The sequence below is a fragment of the Dendrobates tinctorius genome, unplaced genomic scaffold (assembly GCF_039654945.1).
Source record: "Dendrobates tinctorius isolate UK_male_01 unplaced genomic scaffold, ASM3965494v1 ptg000213l, whole genome shotgun sequence".
NCBI classification, from domain to species: Eukaryota; Metazoa; Chordata; class Amphibia; order Anura; family Dendrobatidae; genus Dendrobates; species Dendrobates tinctorius.
The window spans coordinates 6,811,731-6,831,988 of NW_027361880.1; the positions used below are offsets into that span (position 1 = coordinate 6,811,731).

The 20,258-nt window shown below is 44.5% G+C and overlaps 1 protein-coding gene across 2 annotated transcripts in view; it reads left to right on the top strand.

The window, feature by feature from the left end:
- Positions 1-584: 584 nt before the first annotated feature.
- Positions 585-20,258, top strand: part of GAL3ST1 (galactose-3-O-sulfotransferase 1) — a 192,784-nt gene continuing 173,110 nt past the window's right edge. For both annotated transcript variants that reach the window (XM_073554809.1, XM_073554808.1), the window contains exon 1: positions 585-772. Coding sequence is in view for 1 of the 2 variants with exons in the window: in XM_073554808.1 (XP_073410909.1) it covers positions 647-772 (126 nt within the window). In the remaining variant the exon portion in view is untranslated. The remainder of the gene's footprint in view (positions 773-20,258) is intronic.

Below are 20,258 nucleotides of genomic sequence, written 5' to 3' on the forward strand. Positions count from 1 at the left end.
AAACAGACAAAACAGTTCAGTATAGCGTGGCAGTCCTAGAGCTGTAAAAATGTGATTGCAATTTAGCATATAAAACCCATTGATGCCTTCTTTGGTTAACCTTAAAATAGTCATAAAAAGGTTGCACGTGTAGAAGAGCAGTATTGTCTTGGCTGTCTTCAGTCAGGGTCGGAGGTCATCCATATGTATTGTAAAAGAAAAAAATGACTGTGGGATGTATCCTCTTCCAGGGCTCCAGGACCGTGGTCATGGCTCGGGTCAACATAGAGAGGCTATACTGTGCCCCTTGAGGCATCATAGTCCATATATATTGCTGGCACCATATGTAAAAACAAACAGGTACTGGCTTGCAGCATGTAGAAATAAACTGAAGAAAGCATTGGCCAGGTCAATCACCGTAAACCATAGAAAAATAAATAGAATTGATAAAAACAAAACATAGTGTGTGGGTTTGACAGCACACAAATCATGTATCATCCATAACTTCATAGAAATAATTGCAGATTGTGAAATGGAGGGTGAATATTGCAATTTCCTTGGTAGCAGGACTACTGGCTTCGGCTCCACCTTTAAAAACTGGATTTTCAGCCTGCCAATATTGAGTCTGGGATCAGTGCCATTAGTTCAACGCCCACATGATCTACAGATGTGTCCTGTAAAAAAGAAAAGACTACATACTTCTTCAGCAAGTAGATCAATGTCCCTGATCACTTTTCTGATTGCATCGGGACCCACCAGGAATTTGAGAGGAGTATCCTCAGCCTCTGTCTGGGTGAGAGATGTTGTTTCTCTATTGTATTTTTGTGGGGGGGGGGCGAGCTGTAAGAGAATACGTACTTTCATGGGTTGTGGACTCAGTATGCCAATACCCAATTAAAATCTGGAGCTCGATGTTGGTGGGTGTCAAGCTTCTTCCAACTGGGAACTAATTTGCATTTCAAATCTGAGATCCAGAAACTTTTTGTTACATTGGTGGAAGAAATTATCCACAGGTTCTCCTTTTCCCTGCATGACATCCTGGAGAATGGGGGTCTGGCAAGCTGCTTACTAGGGTATCTGTCTCCTGGTATTTCCAGGAGTCCTTGAATGTAGTAGATTGTGTACAAAAGTATGAGCTTTGAGGCTTAAAAGATGATGATGATAATTATGTCCCCTCACCATATAACGATAAATACTGTAGATTATCAGTCTGAGCTATTTATTTCCTGTCTCCTCCTGTTCTGTTTAATTATATACCTCCATGTCATATTAATCTTTTTCTTCATTATTCTTTTCATAAACGACATTAATTAATAAACCTATAATGGATGCTGGACAGGATGTAGCATAAGACGTGCCGTCTATATAAATAGTTGGAAAGAAGGTACGGCTCTTTGGGTTGGTCATCTGACAGTCAGAACAAGTCTCACGATATTCTGCATTCTGCGTTTGACAGCTGGCACACGTCCAGTCATCGGGAATGTATATAGAAGTATAAATGATTGTAATGCAGATATTGCAGCTGACATCTTCCTGTGTAAATATTTGTTTTGCACAAAATTCAGCAATCTTGTTATATTCCTCTCCTCATCCCTTTTTTCCTAACTTCCTCTGCCATCTTATAAAATGCTTCAGGGTCCTGTAACACCTCATAATACCTGAGGCTGGGATGCTGCTCTCCACTCATTAAAGGTACTGTCACACTTAGCGATGTACCAGCGATCCCGACCAGCGATATGACACGGTCAGGATCGCTGGTACATCGCTAAGTGGTCGCTAGTGAGCTGCCACACAGGCAGATCTCACCAGCGACATCGCTGGGGACGGGGGTCGCTACTTACCTGTCACACCAGGCGATCCTGCGTCCTCCCGCCCGGCTCCACGCGTCGCTCGTCTCCACAGCAGGAAGCGCCGCAGGAAGCTGTCGACGAGAAACAGTCCAGGACGTTCTCGCGCGATCAGCGATAACCAGCGGGGGAGCCGGTCGTAGGTAAGTATCACACATAGCGATATCGCTAGCAATATCGCTATAACGTCACAAGTTATAGCGATATTGCTAGCGATATCTCTTAGTGTGACAGGCCCTTAACACATTCTTCCATCCCTTCTTATCTAATGCTCCTCCCCTCGTGATCGGAGGGTTTCTTAACGTACATTTTCTTCCTCACTCCACTATGGGTCATATCTGTCTTATAGATATCGACTGACCGCTCCCACCCATTCTATCATCTGAATTCTGAGTATATCTGAAAAACATGTGTATGTGTGCGTCTTAAAACAAATTCTCACGGGGTTATGAACAGTTTGATATGTGACTGTAAAAGCTGTATGTACTCCTTATGTCCGAGTAAAGGGGTCTTCAGTGAACATAGTGATGTCTAGCTATCTTGAACACAGTAATATAGGGAATTAACCAACAACTAACACCAGAGTATTTCACAAATCTTGTGTATCCAGAAACTGCGTAGTATAAAAATACCTTAGAAATTGTTAAAATTTCTGTTTCCTCAAAACTTTCGCTCTAAAACATTTCAAAGAAAACCATCTCATAGAGAAATGTAGTGACATTAGTAAAACAATAACTAAAAAGTAACAATAGACCTCGGATCTCACAGAGATATCTGTACAAATCAAGCAATTACCATTCAAGTAATTCTCTTTCTACCTGAACCAACTAACCTTATAATTATAGTATGCAGAACAAAACCAGTTTATCCAATTCTCTAATTTCACAACATATATATATGTATACACACATAGAATGCATTCAAAAATTTTAACCACATGCTAGTACGCCTCCTGCAAATTATACACACTACAAAAGACAAAAGACAATGAATTTAAAACTGGTACTGACATCAAATACTGCGAATCCTTGACACCAAAACAATTCGCAATTTACCTATCCATATGCCAGACTGATTTGTAGAGGTGAAAAATCTACACCTGGGCAAACCATACTTTTCAGGGAGAGAGCAATCACTCAGTCACATCAACACGGTAATTGAAATTACCCTTCCACCCATATAACTTATGAACCTATGCTGCAGCTAAAACACCATCACCTTAGATGATGTCCGGTGGGAAACCCGCAAGAAGTCACCAACCACTTAGAGGTTGGAAAATCACTCAGAGTAATCAAGCCCCTACTCCCACTTGCCCACTGGGAGAGACACAGTTCAGACTTCTGCGATCATCGGTCAAGCCGAGAGCAGGACCGGAACCAGAGTGACAGTGAATTTGCTCAGTACGTCTCCCTATCTATATTTTTTTTTTTTCCTTTTCATGCTGGCTGAGGTAACAATCACGTATGCAAACAACCAAAACAGCAAAGCAGAGAGGCAAAGCAGATAAGGCAGACAATTAAACTTTTAGATTACCGTAATTATAAATATGCTTGAAGGGTTACTGTGTGTATACTATAAAACAACTTATTACACTCTATAAAATATAATTTTATATCCTCCGGACTGAATACAGATAATTTAGCGTAATTGTTAAACACTTTGAATTCAGGAAATGCAGCTGAAATAGCAGTCTAACCAGTATGGCAGTATATTCAATATGAGAGCTGCGGACAGGCGTGTCTCAACAATGCATCAATACTTCAAAACATAAAAAACTATTATGAATGTATTCCTTATCCCTTTCACTGTTCTTTTGTTACCAAGGCAACTAGAGCTGGGCTTTTCGTCACTTTAGGTGTAGTAAATAGTGGAAATCACCTCTAGATAGGTGGTTGATACTTCAGCAGAGGGGGAAAAAAATAGTAATCACCTCTTTCCTTAAAAATATATATATATATGCCGTGTCATTCACGTCACCGGGCCCAGTTTATACCGTGGGCGTATGGCCGGACGTGAGCACCTATATGTGTATATATATAATATATATATAACTTCTTCGACCGTCTAAGGTCGGAACCAGGGTGATAACCCAGTGTGAACACCCCCTTTGTACTCTGCTCTGTTTTGTTTCTAGTAGACCTAGTGCAGTATGAAATAGTTTTTATCAGATACTAGGTGGATTCTAGATACACCCTCCGAATTGGTTAGACCGGATAATACACACAGACAATTAAGGAATTATATACCTGACCGGGTCCGTAGGCTCAGGACTTTCAAACGTGGTCAGTTTAAGGGTTCAGAGAAGACAGCCAACTATCTCCTCCCAGCCGGACGTGAATACAGAAGGGTAGGTAAGATGATATATTTTCTTACCAGGTCTCGAGCTGCAGCCTCGTCCTGCTGGAAAGACGTCCGTCCTGGGGGAGATTTTGTTGCGGCTGTGATCGTCTGGTATCGTCCTGAGCCCCACTTTGGGCGCCAACTGTTGATTCTGCCGCACTAGGGTGTGGCCCGTCTTAATTGTCTGTGGCCAAATTGGATCTTTGGTAGAGATTGTACGTGCACGGAGAAAAGAATACACAAGACAAGGTGTATCGTGTCAGTATGATTCTTCTCTGTCTTTAATCCAAAAATGAACAGCTTTTATACAGAGTTTGTGTTATTACATCATGGGTACATTTCTAAGTTATTATTTACCGTTCCCATGCCGCTACATATCACTATGTACGTTTCTGAGTTACTGTTTACTGTTCTCATATGCTACATAATCACTGTGTACATAAGTATTGTTCTTTAGCCCGATCCACCCTTATCCACCCCGTATTGTGGTATTACATGAAGCCTAGGTGGGTCCTACACAGAAATAATTCAGCAGAAAATCAGAAATATCTTAAAGCAACATGATCCCAAAAGCATCTATATAGTGGTACAGTTTTGATTCTTGTATATATTCATGTGCCATATATTCTCCCCTTAACATTGGAGACTTGGAGATTTCCGGCAGGTCCCGCTTGCTATAAAAAGCGCGCATGGCCGTTCCGCCATGCGCTAGTATAGCCATACTGCTGCTGTATGATTGTTGATGGATGCATGGACTGGTGACTGACTCATTTGAAACCCCTACCCTCTGATACTATGCATGTGTGAGTGTTTGTGTTAGTGCCAGTACTCAGTGCCAAGCGCCAGCGCGCTATGCTCCATACCACAGCAGCTTAAGGGTCAGCATTGCGCCTGCTAGCTAGCAGTGTCTTTGCAGCGGCTCAGTTATCGCCGCGCTGCAGATTGAGCTCCTTGGTGCGTTCGCGGTTGCGACGCCTTCCACACGCTTCCCGGTAGGTCCCTATGGAGTTTGTACCGCCACCTTGTGCTTCTCCGGTGACCGCATACCGCGTGTGTTGCGCTGAGATTCTGTGTCCTGAACAGACTCAGCGTCTTTTGTGTTACCGTTTATTATTACAGCTCTGTGAGCTCAACAGAGTTTGTTCAGTGCACCTGGTGACGCACTTAAACCGGTGCACTCTACCGCCATATAGCTCTGCCACCACCTAGCAGCGGTCTTTCCATCTACCGCACGGTGGACCCCGAGGGGCGAAGGCACTTTATTTATATTTTTATTTTAGTGTCTTCCGCCACTCCTAACACAGTGTTGGTAGAGGGTCAACTGGAGTACGAGGTAGGGCACATCGTTGATTTGCGGTGGGTGCACCGGAGACTTCAGTACCTTATCCATTGGAAGGGATATTCCGTTGAGGATCGGTCGTGGGTTCCGGCCAGTTCGGTGCACGCTGATCGACTGGTGCGGGCTTTTCATGCCAGGCACCCTGAGAAACCTGGGGGTCCAGTGGCCCCCCCATTAAGAGGGGGGTACTGTCATGGTTAGGACATGGTTAATGTCCTGTTCTCACAGGGTTAACTTTTGCCGGCCTCTCTTTGGATCTGGGAAGGGTATTTATACTCACTCCAAACTAGCATTCTCTGTCAGTTATACTGCTTTTCTGGTGTGTCTGACCCCTGGTGTGCGTGTACTCTGCGTTGTTTGTTTGCTTCCCATGTATGACCCGGCTTGTTCCTTCACTCTGTACTCCGTCTCTCGTTTTGGTACCATTGTCTTTTCTGGTTCTGACCTCCTGGCTTGGCTATTGTTACTCCGTTACAGTTTACCCCTATTGTACCGTCTAATGCCCGATCTGGTTTTCTGATCTATTGCTACGTCCTGACTATCCATTCTGTCTAATCCTTTGGTACTGTATTGCTATCTCATGCTTTGACCTCGGCTTGATCTGGTTTCTGTCTCTGTCTATGCCCCTTGGTAACATTGTCCTGTAGTTACATTTCTAGGAGTTTCCCTGCAGCTCCTAGCTCCGTGGAGCTAAGGCCACGCCCCCAGCAGTCACGTGATTCAGGTCCTGGAGAATGCATTGTCACCACTGCTGCCCACTCCGCAGGTATCTTTGTGCACAGTCTTTGTACTCAGGACACATGCTCTGGCTCAGTGAGCAAGTGCAGTGCGGTGTTCCTGACAACCACAAGGTAGACTTCCTGAGCCACACTTAGTTTAAACAGGGCGAGTGGGTGCTAAAGAGTCCATTTTCAACCAGATTGTTGAAATGTTTGGTCTCTCAGTCATAGATCTCTTTGCCAGCATCAACAACACACAGGTAGACTCCTTTTGCTCCGCAGATCCCAGAGGGATCCCTCAAGCTCTAGATGCCTTTATGATTCCATGGGATCCTTGGGTACTACCAGAAATTCCTTCTCTCTCAGGGATCAGTGTATCGCCCTCAGGCAGCAAACATACACTTAACAGCGTGGAATTTGAAAGGGCGCTTTTGAGGGACTGAGTTTTTCCGCAAACTTGGTTTCCAAACTACTTCAAAGTAGAAAAATACACGGTTCCACGAAACGCGTCGGAAGCTTTTTGGCCTCTCTCGCGATCCGTAGCACAGTGATGTCACACGTCGGTCAGCACGTGTCGGCCATTTTTTTCTGCCGTGTAACCAAGGACGCCACCGGCTGGGGCGCTCCTGGCTCTGCGCGGTTTCTTTGTGATCTCCGGAGCTCTGGAACCTTTCATGGGATAAACCTGCTGGTGTTTGCGACAACAGAATGACATCAAGGACTGCAACAGAACCACAGCAGGTTAGATTGTCAGCTATTACAGCTGCACATTATTTCTCCTCTCTCTGTCCGACACTGCCATTTTTCATCCAGTATATTCTGTACACTTCAGCCCAGCAGACAGGCACAATTTCTTGGCACCAAAAGCATTGTTGGATGAATATTTTTAAAGTTAAGAATATTTAGAATTGAAAGTCCTCAGTGGTTGATACCTTTTAATGGCTAACTGAAAAGATGGTAACACATTGCAAGCTTTCGAGACTACTCAGGTCTCTTCATCAGGCATAGACTAATACAAAATCTGAAGAATTAAAGTGAACAATTTCATATGCAGCCAATCTTCTATATGGGTTACTAATAACTATTGGATTATATTACAGTATATTGATTATTGTGACACCATTAAGGGCAAACCAAAAAAACCTCAGAAACAATATATGTTCAAAAAGCATCAAGAGCAAAAAACCAGGATAGATCAAACGTAATGACCCTAAAAATTAACTTTTAATTAAATAATTAAAAACTTGAGACAATCCCAACTTATAGGGTGTAGAGCAATACTTCACACAGAAATTTTTTTTTTTAAATAATCAAGATACCAGGGGCAGCTATACTCGCCCTGTTAGACCCTAATAGATCCCTTCCTGACTGCAGAGGTTGGCACCCTAGTTGTTGACGATGTGGCGCCCCCGCTCAACGTCGGTACCCTTAAAACACCCTAATGATCCCTGCTAAACAGAGAAGGATACACAGAAAAAACACAAACATACATATACACCCGAAAAACCCCTAGTGGAGAGACTGAATAATGTCTCTTAAGAAGGTGCAACAGTGCTGAAAACTTATCTCGTAGTACAAAAATGAGCACTCGACCCACAAAAATATATATAACAATAGGGTAGACTTATCTCGGAGTAAAAAAAACTTAAATAATGCAGCTTATATATCTTATCTCGGAGTAGAAAAGAGCTTCTGCTGCAAACAATGACAGACCATAAGGGGGATTTTTTTCACAAAAAAGCTCAAAAAAAATCTACACATAGAACATTCATTATTCAGTCTCTCCACTAGGGGTTTTTCGGGTGTATATGTATTTTTGTGTTTTTTCTGTGTATCCTTCTCTGTTTAGCAGAGATCAATAGGGTGTTTTAGGGCTACCGACGTTGAGCGGGGGCGCCACATCGTCAACAACTAGGGTGCCAACCTCCGCAGTCAGGAAGGGATCTATTAGGGTCTAACAGGGCGAGTATAGCTGCCCCTGGTATCTTGATTATTTAAAAAAAAAAAAAATTCTGTGTGAAGTATTGCTCTACACCCTATAAGTTGGGATTGTCTCAAGTTTTTAATTATTTAATTAAAAGTTAATTTTTAGGGTCATTACGTTTGTTCTATCCTGGTTTTTTGACACCATTAAGGGCACTCTTTTATTCATTTATTGGTAGTTATTTATAAGGATTAGCGCACCAAATTAATTTTGATTTCATATAATAAATTGGGCTGTACTGTATGAGGAGCCTGTATTAGGTGAGAAAAAGCTTTTTTTTTTCTTACATTAGTTTGCCAATGAATGGGGGACATAAGAGGGGCTAGCTGTGGGAATAAACGTGGATCTGGCTGTGGGGACGTACACGTAACCATATTTTGAACTTTTGACTTTCAGGCTCCATATTTCACCATCCATTACTGCTTCGAATGTGAGACTACCATCATTTTATAGACGATCATCTTGGCTATCTAATACATAAATATCACTTGAAACTATTTAGCATATGATTAGTTATGCAGATTCTTGTCATTCTGAATTGTTACGGTTTTACTCCTGGTGATGGAAAATCTTTTTTCTTGTGTATTACAAAATACAACCTCATCTCACATTTCCTAATAGCTCAGTGTGTTATTAGGTTGATTCCCAAGTGTAAGGTCACTGGTTCAAATCAAGGTGCAGCCATGAAGACGATTCCCATAGAAAAGAGAAACTGCATCATCCAGCTCATGGATGGCGGTCTCCAGGCCAAGAAATTGCAAAATTGCATCATGTAAGTGCCATGACAGTTAGAAGAATAACAAATGAAGGCCGTCCCTCCATTCAAAAGCCAGGAGGTGGACATCCAGGTAAAATATTGGAGTCAACAAGTCGGCTCATCACAACGTCTACCAGTTCTGACACACGTCAGTGGAGGTGGCCCGTATGCTTCAGAATAGTGAGATCATAGACGTCCATGCAAGCACCGTGTGATGCACGTTACATAAGTCTGGAATGATGGCTTGCAAAAATGCAAAGAAGCCTTAGCTCAAGTTTACAAAAATGTGACAGTGGAAGATTAGAAATTGATGATTTGAAGTGATTAGGCAAAAGTCAATAGATTAGGCTCTAATAGGTGCACATTGGTCTGTAAGAAAGAAGGGAAAAGGGGCTAACAGATCGAGAAATTGAAGGAGAATTCAAGTTCGGTTGAGCAAGACTGTTGATGTGTGGTTGTTTCACAGCCAAAGATGTTGTATATTTGACCAGGATCAATGGTAGTCTCAGTGCTGAGCTACAGTATATGTGAGTATCCTACAGTATTCACTAACTTTGGGAACATGTAGAAGAGACCATCAGATTTCGGTCGAGACATGTTTGAATCTGATCAAGAGCATGTCTAGAACGATTCAGGCAGTGTTGAAAGCCAAAGGTGGATTTACAAAATACTGACAAAATAATAAAAATTTGGTTGATATGTTTTTTGCAAAAAATGTATTCTAAGCCGCTCTACCAAACTTCAAGGTAACCCATAGCAGAGCAGTCCCTAATTGATGTATTTAAAAACCTGATCATGTGCATAGTGCCTATATGAGCAGGATTCAGACAGGTAATGTCCGATGTGGACACGCTGAAGTGGATGGTATTTATGTGCATGGCCCACAAGTCTTCACTATATTGGAAAGGATGTAGGAAGAAAGGTATATTGGGTCATCTGTGGTGGTTTTGTCCCATAGTCACAACATTTTGGGAAGGGGTAGCCGATCTTATTAAAAAGGTTCTCATGATGCAGATATTATTGGACCCCAGCTTAATGGTACTTCACATTGGAATGAATAAGGTTCCTTTTGACCTTAGAGGTTCCCTAACTCATATTTAATTGTGGCTAGATTAACTCTAAATGGAAAGGTCAGAATGTACCTACTATTAGAGAAGTGGTTGAAAAAATTAGCGTAAATTGTCAACATGAATTATCTTTGCTCCGTCCTTAGGAGCTAAGAATAGAATATCCCACATATGTGATCCCTGGTTAGGCAGTTCTACGTCCACCCTGCTTCACTGAGACAGTACGAGAATTGGAAAAGTAATGGTGGGGGGGCGTGGCCTAGGATCCTGGCTATGTAGGAGACAGGAGTCCAGAGCTCCCGGTGGTTTATCTAAACAGCCCTATTCGCTCTAGAAAAGATTCCTGATCAACCTGGACCAAATTTTTTCTCCTATCAAGCCCCTTTCCTCAGGGAAAAGTTAAATACCAGCTCCTCAGGAGCCGACTGCGGTAGCAGTGTGGAAGTGGCAGAAGGATATCACTCACCCTCTTGTACCTTCCTGAGGAGATTATTTGAGGGCGATTGCAGTGGTTTTTTGACAAGAGGACTGCTAAAAACATCTCCCCCTGCCTTGAGGTACAGGTCTCTACCCTCCAAATGGAGGCACATCAAATACTTTGCCTAATAATCACAGCGGGCCTGCAGCACAGCGGTGTTGAGGGGTGGAGGAATGCCGCTCACCTCCGTGAACTCCCATAAGGAAAGGATTTGAAGACGAGTGCAAGCTTCTCTCCTTGAGGGGACTACTAGGACCAGCTCTCCCAACCGCAAGTTACCTCTAGCTACCTGTTAAAGCAGGGCACTGTTAGGCGTTGGATTCCTGGGACTGCACAACAGGAATCCAGAGCCGTACATTCTGCGGTCTCCCATTCCCCTCCAACCGCTCAGGGTTCTGCTCAGCAATCTCGGCGTCCTGCTCAGACCCGCTCTGTGAGTCTGGATGTTGCTGCCACCTCAGATGTAGCAAAGGTAGCGCAACCTGCTTTGCAGGGAACCGCTCCAGAGGCTAAGTCCTCTTGCCATGCTACTGGGCATGCCCGCAAGATGACCTCTCAGTGGAGAGCAGGGGTCACATGCTCAGGTCCTGCGTCGGATCTGATTGGTCCTTCCCAAAGTACTGGAAGGTCCCGGAAGCGCATGGCTATAAAAAGCCCGCATGGCGGCTCGGCCATGCGCTAGTGTAGACTTATCTGCTATGTGTGTATGGTGACGGATGCATGTGTCTGGTGACTGACTTATTTGAAACCCCTTCCCTCTGATATTACGAATGGTGACAGAGTGTTGGTATTAGTCAGCGCCAGGTTGTGGCAAGCTATGCGCCACTGTGCTTACCGCGCCTATCACTAGCGTCCGACGGTGTCCGGTCTTCCGGCACTGTCGTTATGCGGCTGCTGTTACTGCTGCGCTGCGCTCAGCAGCACCTCTTGGCGTTCGCGGCTGCGACACCACATGCTGGTTACCCCTGTGAAGTTAACAGGCCCAGCGCGTACTCCTAAATTATATTAGGGCTTCTCTGTGCCTTTAACAGAAGCCTGCCTTAAGTGCCTCGGGTGACGCTAACCTCCTCCTGGCGAGTCTTCCATTAGTCAGCAGCGGTCTTCCCATCTACCGCACGGTGGACCCCGGGCGGCGAACGCACCTCCTATTATTTATATTTGGTGCGTTCCACCGTCCCTAACAGGCACACCCGGTTCCCAGCTCATTAGAACCGGTGATCAGACAAGACGTCGGACGAATCTACATACGCAGCATGTAAAAATAGTCCCGGCGGCGATACTTGAACACACAGCAGCGGGGCCAGCTCCGAGGGGCAGCGGCTCCCGGTCTACTTCCACTAAATCTCTCTACCCTCTTTGATCATCTCCCAGTGCCTTAATAAGAACTTTGTGGGGCCCGTCATCTGCTTTTTGAGCATAATTTACCTGCGGGGTGCACGGGTCACTCTGCAGTATTTCCAAAGCGGCAATAGGAAGACCATATCATCACATACTTTGTGCTATTAGCTCACAGAGGTCCTTGCTCTTAACCCATTTAGGCTCTTTTATACAGAAGCCAGTTTACAAATACCGGTGTCATTTACTAATAGGTGTCCTGGATATTATTATTCTGTCTGCATAATTATCAAAGAGCACTCCGCAATAGGAGTGTATACCTATTAACTCCACAGGTCTGTCTGTCTTCCCCTGGCAGACAACAGGATTGGTAGCCAATTAATACAACAACAGATCATGCAAAACTCTTCCCTCAGATATCATTGAGGTCACATCGGGATTTCAATAGGGGGATCCTCTGGAGAAATCTACAACCCTTGCACCACTTAAAGGGTGAAAGAGAGGGTAAAACTGAAATCTCACTGCCTTCAAATACTGTAACCTCAAAATTGAAAGAACTCATCCTGTTGGATTTCGAAACTCAAACCAGAACACTTCAGGAAATATGTAACAGTTTTAACCAAAAACTTGAAATACATGAAAAAAGATAAACTACAGTAGAGGAAGACACTACATTCCTCTCTAAACAGAATTCGGTCATACAGGAGGTCTTCTTAAAAACAAACTAATCGATCTTGAGGATCGAAATAGATTACATGATTTGAGTTTAAGGGGGATCCGGAGTCAATCTAGCAGGATTTTGCTTTCCTTCCCGTCGTTTTAAAATAGGATTATTTGCCGACGACCTCTTTCTAACCTTACTAGACCTTTTAAATTCCATTAAGGCACTTACTGCAGACCTGAAAATGTACTTGAGGGACTCTTATTTCAAAATCAATTCTCCCAAGTCAAAATTCTTCACCCTCAACATGTATAAAGTGGAACTTGAGGAGCTAAAGAGAAGTACTGAGTTTGCTTGGGAAGAAAAGGAATCACTTTAGCTAGTTCTATCCAAGCAACTGTCAAAGCAAATTTAAAAGGGATCCTTACAACTGTCTCTCAAGATATTTCCTTTTTCAAGCAAACGGAACTTTCTTTGTTCGGTAGGGTGATGGTTGTGAAATCCATAATTTTGCCCAAGATTATCTACTTCTTTAGGACGCTCCCGATCACCCTTCCATTTGTCATGGTTTGAACAGGGTTCTTGCCCTGCACTCACAGGGTTAAGTGTTCGTGGCCTCTTTCTGGATCTGGGAGGGGTATTTATACTCACTCTTTACCAGGGTTCTCTGTCAGCTATACTGTTGTTCTGGCTGTGTGTCTGACCCCCCTGGTGTGCGTGTATACTGCATTGCTTGTTTGCTTCCCGTGTATGACCCGGTCTGTCCCCTCACTCTGTACTCCGTCTCTCGTTTTGGTACTATTGTCTTCTCCGGTTCTGACCACCTGGCTTGGCTATCGTTACTCCATTACAGTTTGTCCATATTGTACCATCTATTGCCTGTTCTGGTTTCTGATCTATTGCTACGTCCTGACTATCCATTCTGTCTAACCCTTTGGTATTGTCGTGCTTTGACCTCGGCTTGATCTGGTTTCTGTCTCTGTCTGTGCCCCTTGGTAACATTGTCCAGTAGTTACCCTTTTAGAAGTTTTCCTCAGCTCCTAGCTCTCTGGAGTTTAGACCACGCCCTCAGCAGCAATGGCGGATCTTAATAGGGGCGGATGGGGCGGTCGCCCCGGGCCCAAGGTTTTTTGGGGGCCCAGGGGCAGGGGCGGGCTGGGCCGGGTGTCAGAGAGGCAAATGCCCCCCGGGCCGCTCCCCCAGCACCTGTACAGTGCCAGCCATGCCCTGTGCTGTGACGCCGCCGGCAGCAGACAGCCGCCCGCGTCACATTCTATGAGGCCGGGGCCGGGGGCCGGGAGCTGTGCACGGCCGTCACCTTGACGGCTGCTCAGCTCCGGCTCACCCGGGTGTACTTCCGGGTCAGATGTCGGGCGTGCGCGATGATGTCATCGTGCACGCGCCGACATGTCCCGGAGGATGCTGAAAGCAGAGGCGCTGCTGGGAAGCGAGCCGGCTGTGAGGTAAGTATGGGGAACTTTTTTTATTTTTTTTTATTTATAAAATGAATTAAATGGGGGAGGGGTGAGTGGGGGCTGTACACAATGAAGGGGCCTGTATATGATGACGGGGGGGTGACTGGGGGCTGTATATGATGAAGGGGGTGACAGGGGTTGTACAGGATGAAGGGGGGTGACTGGGGTTGTACAGGATGAAGGGGGGATGAGTGGGAGCTTCACAGGATGAAGGGGGGATGAGTGGGGGCTTCACATGATGAATGGCGGTGAGTGGGGCTGCACATGATGAAGGGGGGTGAGTGGGGCTGCATATGATGAAGGGGGGGTGAGTGGGGCTGAACATGATGAAGTGGGGGATAAGGGGGACTGCACATGATGAATTAAGGGGTAAGTGGGACTGCACATGATGAATTAAGGGGTAAGTGGGACTGCACATGATGAATTGGGGGTAAGGGGGACTGCACATGATGAATTGGGGGTAAGGGGCACTGCACATGAAGTGGGGGTAAGGGGGACTGCACATGATGTGGGGGAGTGGGGCTGCACATGAAGTTGGGGGGGAAGGGGACTGCACATGATGAAATGGAAGGGGGGATAAGGGGCTGCAAATGATGAAGCGGCACTGCAGATGAAGTGAGTGGGTGATAGACTGCAATGGATGAAGTAAGGGGACTTCAAATTAAAGAGGGGACATTAAAGTAGATCCCCTATGGCCAGGATCACGTTGGGCGATTTTGTGCGTATTGGCCGTAGGTCTACAGCTTATGTGCAACGTCTTTTTAGGCCATGTCCACACGTGGTGGAATGGTGGCGGGTTTTCCGTATGGACCCGCAGCAAACCAAGTGCTGCGGTCCGTACGGCTGTCAATTCCTGCACGGGGACCGCAGCGCTCAGGTGGGAAGGGGGGTACAGGGGCCCAGGTTTTATGAACAGCCCCGGGCCCATAGTCCACTTAATCCGCCACTGCTCAGCAGTCACATGCTTCAGGTCCTGTGAGCCTGGAGCATGCATCGTCACCACTGCTGCCCCGCTCCACAGGTATCTTTGTGCAGTTTTTGTACTCAGGATACGCGCACTGGCTCAGTGAGGAAGTGCAGTGCGGTGTTCCTGACACCATTCCTATCTATACAAAATTTTCAAAACCTAGTAAAATCTTTCGTATGGAATGATAAGAAGCCTAGGGTGTCATCAGAAATTCTCTATAAACATAAAAGCAGAGGAGGCACGAGCCTACCTAACCTACACGCATATTATGCGGTCTTGTTAATTAAACAGAACTGGTACTGGCTCAACAACAAACATAAATTTCCAGCTTGGTTTTGCCTGGAGAGGGACATAAGCAAATTTAACTCTCTAAAAGAATTACTTTTTTACTTCTTATTTCAAGAATCTCGAAAAGTATCCTCTCATCCTATTTTCTGTCCCATTATTTCTGCATGGAGATCATTGATCAAACCATATAAAAAAATTTAACAAAATCGATCAGACAGGCCTTGAAATTTCCATTGCAACTAGTGGCTTTCACATTTAATTTCCCACTCTCAGAAATCTGGAGTAATTTAGGTATTAAAAGAATAAAAAACATACATAATGGGTCACATTCAGCGAAATAAAATCCAAATCTAATATCCCGTCCACCAAACTGATATAATGCTGAAAGACAATGTACAAAAATTATTAATAGGCAGAGCATTTAACTATGAAATTGTGTCTTCACTGCTGTACAACCTATATAATAAGAATACTTGGAGCTTAAAGAATATATACTCCTTTTTCAATAAAGAGGCTCTCTTTCGTAAGAACATATATATAAGGAGGTGGGAATCTGACCTTAGGATTGACATACCGATTGAGCAATGGGACATCACCATTAAAAATACATACAAATCCACCATATCAATGACTCTTCACGAGTCTTATTCAAACTACTTACAAGGTGGTATTTCACCCTCATCAGACTCTCCCACATTAACCAGGACCATTCCCCCCTTTGTTGGAGAGGATGCGGACAACAGGGGAATCTTTACCACATCTTTTGGTGTTGCCCGAAACTAAAACATCTCTGGCTCCAGGTTTCACGTCACATTAACTCCTTTACCGAAAATTTTACCTTGATTCCCTGAAAGCATTGCTTTCATTGAACTTTGAACAATTGCACTTGTCGGTGAGAAAGGTAGTTATACATATCCTTCTGGTAGTTAAAAATAACTTGGCTTACTTCTGGAAGAAGCCTGACCCTCCTAAATTTTCACACATCTTAAACAAAATCTACCAACATAATGTTATCGAATGGAGGTTTGCAGTTAGTAATAACAATAACCTTGACTATACTAATAAGTGGAAGTTCTGGAATAGTAATTTCAGACAAGTTTAAATTTCACCAGTACACCTCCTTAGTGGTTGGACTAGATCGCCTTCAGACATCTCCTCCCTAAGTGATATGCATTCTTGTATTACTTGCTGATATAAGTATATTTTATACTTGTTAATTTAAGCTTTGTTACAAGGGTTCTCTAGTTTTATGTCCCTTTACCCACCCTATGTATATTCACAGTGGCGTAACTACAAAGTTATGGGCCCCAGTGTGAACTTTCAAATGGGGCCCCCCCATGCAAAAATATTTTCCACAAAAATTCAATTAGAATCTCCATTATTTATCAGTGATATATGGGGGAGGGAGGTGACAACCTCTATGACCTCCATTATCCTTTTATTTCTACAACTCCAGTACTACAGATGAACTCCAGGATTACTTTTCAAGCGCTGTATGGTAGCACAAGGTTCAATCCCAGCATTGTCTCTATAGACATGGGTATTTTTGCAGCAGGCGATGGGGTGAATATTGTGTACCATGTTAAGTATCCTGTTTTGCTGACTACTAAGGAAGGCGGCCATGCTGAAAGAAACCATTTACACATGAGAGCCGATGCCTGGGAGAAATGCGGGATGCATGTTATGGCCAGTGCACACATCTGACATGTCAGAGTCTCTGGTGCAGAGCAATCTCTGATACACAGCAGTCTCTGGTACACAGCAGTCTCTGGTACATAGCAGTCTGCTGGTACACAGCAGTCTCTGGTACACAGCAGTTTCTGGACGAGGCTAAAGTTGTTTTCTTAATCGTCAGTTAATTATTCAGCAATTTTTACTTTTCTGCTTTAACAACAAAAAATAAGCATCACAATAATAACATACCATGCATGCAGTGAGGTGCCCTGATGTGAATACACCTAAAAACAGCTACAAAATGTATAAAACTGGCACAAAAATGGGAATCAAAGTTGGCACCAAAGAGCGTTAATGAAAGGGTTAAATGACTTTGGGCTACTGATATCACACTGCAGACATATAGAACAGAGAGCCCCACATCAATCCTAGGGACCCTACAGCCTGGCCCAAATGGGTTCTGGGCATCAGAATTGGCATCAAAGTGGGCTAATAGACATTTTCACAGATTTGAATAAGTAACTGATATTTTTAAATGTTAAATGACTTTAAGCCATTGATCTCACACTAAGAATACACAGATAGTGATGCCCCGCAACAACCCCTTAAAAAATCAGTTACTTATTAAAATCTGTGAAAATCGGCTGTTTGCCCACTTTGATGCCAGTTCTGATGCCCAGAACCCATTTGAGCCAGACTGGAGGGACCTGGGTTTTATGTGTGTCATCACTATCTGTGTAATCTTAGTGTGAAATCAGTGGCCCAAAGTCATTTAACCCCTAAATACACCAGTTACTTATTCAAATGGCCAAAATCTAATATCTGCCCTCTTTTTGCCAGTTCTAATGGCTAGAACCCATTTGGGCCAGGCTGGAGAGACCTGGGTTTGATGTGGGCCTTCCTGTTATGTATACGTTTGCAATGTGATATCAGTGGCCCAAAGTCATTCAACCCCTTAAAAACATCAGTTACTTATTCAAATAGCCAAAATCGAATGTCTGCCCCACTTTGATGACAATTCTGATGCCCAGAACCCATTTGGGCCAGGCTGGAGGGTCCTGGTTTTGATATGGGGCTCCCTGTTCTATATGTCTGCAGTGTGATATCAGTGGCCCAAAGTCATTTAACCCTATCATTAATGCCCGTCGATGCCCACTTTGGTGCCCATTTTTGTGCAAGTTTTATAGTTTTTGTAGCTGCTGTTAAGTGTAGTTGGAGCGCCCCGCGCAGGGCCGTGGGGTACTCGGTACTGGGCCCGTCGACTTCAATGGGGGACGTCACGGCGGCGGTGACCCGGTCCGTGGCCCTGGGGCGTCCAGTAATTAATAATAGGGGGGATAGTTGTGTGATGTTGAAGTGTGGCAAAAATGAAGATAAAGTTTATAGATGATTAAATACGTGACGCCACCTGTGGTATTCTGGTCAGAGGTGACCAGCGCTGCGGTGTTGTTCCCCTGAGACTGTTGGTGTGTCGCAGCTGAGGTGAAAATAGCTCTCCACAGGTAGAGCAATAGTCCCAGGGAAAAGATGTTTGATTCATAGTGAAGATGGCGGTGAAAGTTGGGGTGCAGAGAAATGAGAGAAGGACACAGAGAGGTGCAGTTTCTTTACCTTTTACTGGCAATTGGTTGCAATCCGGAGTACCACATACAGGTGATGGATTGACTCCAGCTCTCCTGGAGGCATTCAGGGGATCCACCCTGCCAGGTGGGAGTTTGGGACCTTCCTTCTGCGCTTTGTGTGTGGGTCTCTGCTGTTTGTAACTATGCTGCGACCCTCTATTGCGTGATGGTTTCTCTAACCTGTATGACTGTCAGCATGAGCCTATTCCACGGGTACCGTCCTTTTCACCGTCAGCCCCGGGCTCCTTATCTGCTGCCGTGCCCCCAGGTGTTCAATATCGCACAGGAACTTACAGTCTCCGTAGTTTCAGATTCGGCGATCAGGACATACAGCTCCTGTCCACCCAGGACTCTGGTGTCCCTCTTCTCTCTATTAGCGCTTCGCTCTGGAGTCTGCTATACACAGTTTTTAGCTTCGCCAGAGCCTCTCTGTCTCTGCTCATGTCCTTTCCCTCTTCACTGATCAGCTTCCCCTCACCAACTGACTGGATCTTCCAGAAAGATCTTTTCACCTCAGGTTTTAACTGTCTTGTCATTTGTTCACAGCTGCTCTCGTTTCCATGACAACTCCCTCTGTTAACTTCTAGCTGACTCACCAACCCCCTCTGCTGGCCAGAATTCATAAGGCAGCTCCCTTTCCTGACCTGCAGCAGGAATTGTGATTTAATCTAGGTTACCTGGCATGGGGGCCCCCCTTCTGCCTCCAAGCATGACTTTACCCCTTAGAGGGAGGCAATGTCACTGTGACAACCGGACTCTGGGGTGTCACATTCCCCCCCAGTTAAGTTCAGTACTCCCGGACTGAGGAAACATAACAAGAATTGTTAACAACAACAATGAATGAAAATCTACAAAGTCTTAAAAATGGAAAAATTATCAAAAACCAGACAAGAAAAAGAAACAGTAGCACAGTTACTGCAGCGACCAGTCCTTACGCTGCTATCCAGGAATTGTCTTTGTCCTTGTACCTGGAGTTTGGTTGGTGGGAATCGCCTTAGCCCACTTTGTGTGTCGTCCCTGGACGTGGCTACAGGGCACTCTGTAGATGGACCTGGTTGTTCAGCCATGCCAGCGGCTTATTTTCAAGGCCAAGTTGGAGTAACTATTTACAAATAAAAGTTCTGACCACACATAGTCCTGTGGTCCATTTGTCCTTTAACTGGTTATTACGAATACTTTAAAAAGTTCATACAGTAAATCTCTGTAGGCTCTCATGCTTAACGGTTACTACTATACATTCTTATTACTTTATTTACATTATGTAATCTCTATAACGGGCAGAGATTTGACCTCTAGTACTACGAGTGGATCTACGCAGTATAGGTATCTCTGATGACCTGACTTGTTCTCTGATGTCTACTGTTGGTGCACTAGTCACTACGCTAGAAGTAGACTTGTGTAATATAGGTATCCTGGACTGCCTTCTCTTGACTACTAGACTCACCATGAGATTGACCGATTCGCTGTTAGCAGGGGACAGATTTCCGCATTCCACTGCAGATGTAGTATCTGTTACTGGAGCCATTTCACTTAGAGTCTCTACTTCATCTGGTGCAGTAGGCTGATGAAAGGTTAAGACTGGAACTACGATAGCCTGATTTACTTGTGTCCACGTCCGAGGAAATTCTCCAAGTATAGTATGGATATTCTCTTCCACCTCTACTGTGGGCCGTGGAGTGTCTTGGACTGCTTTCTTGTCCTTCAATTGATCAGGGCACACCTTTAG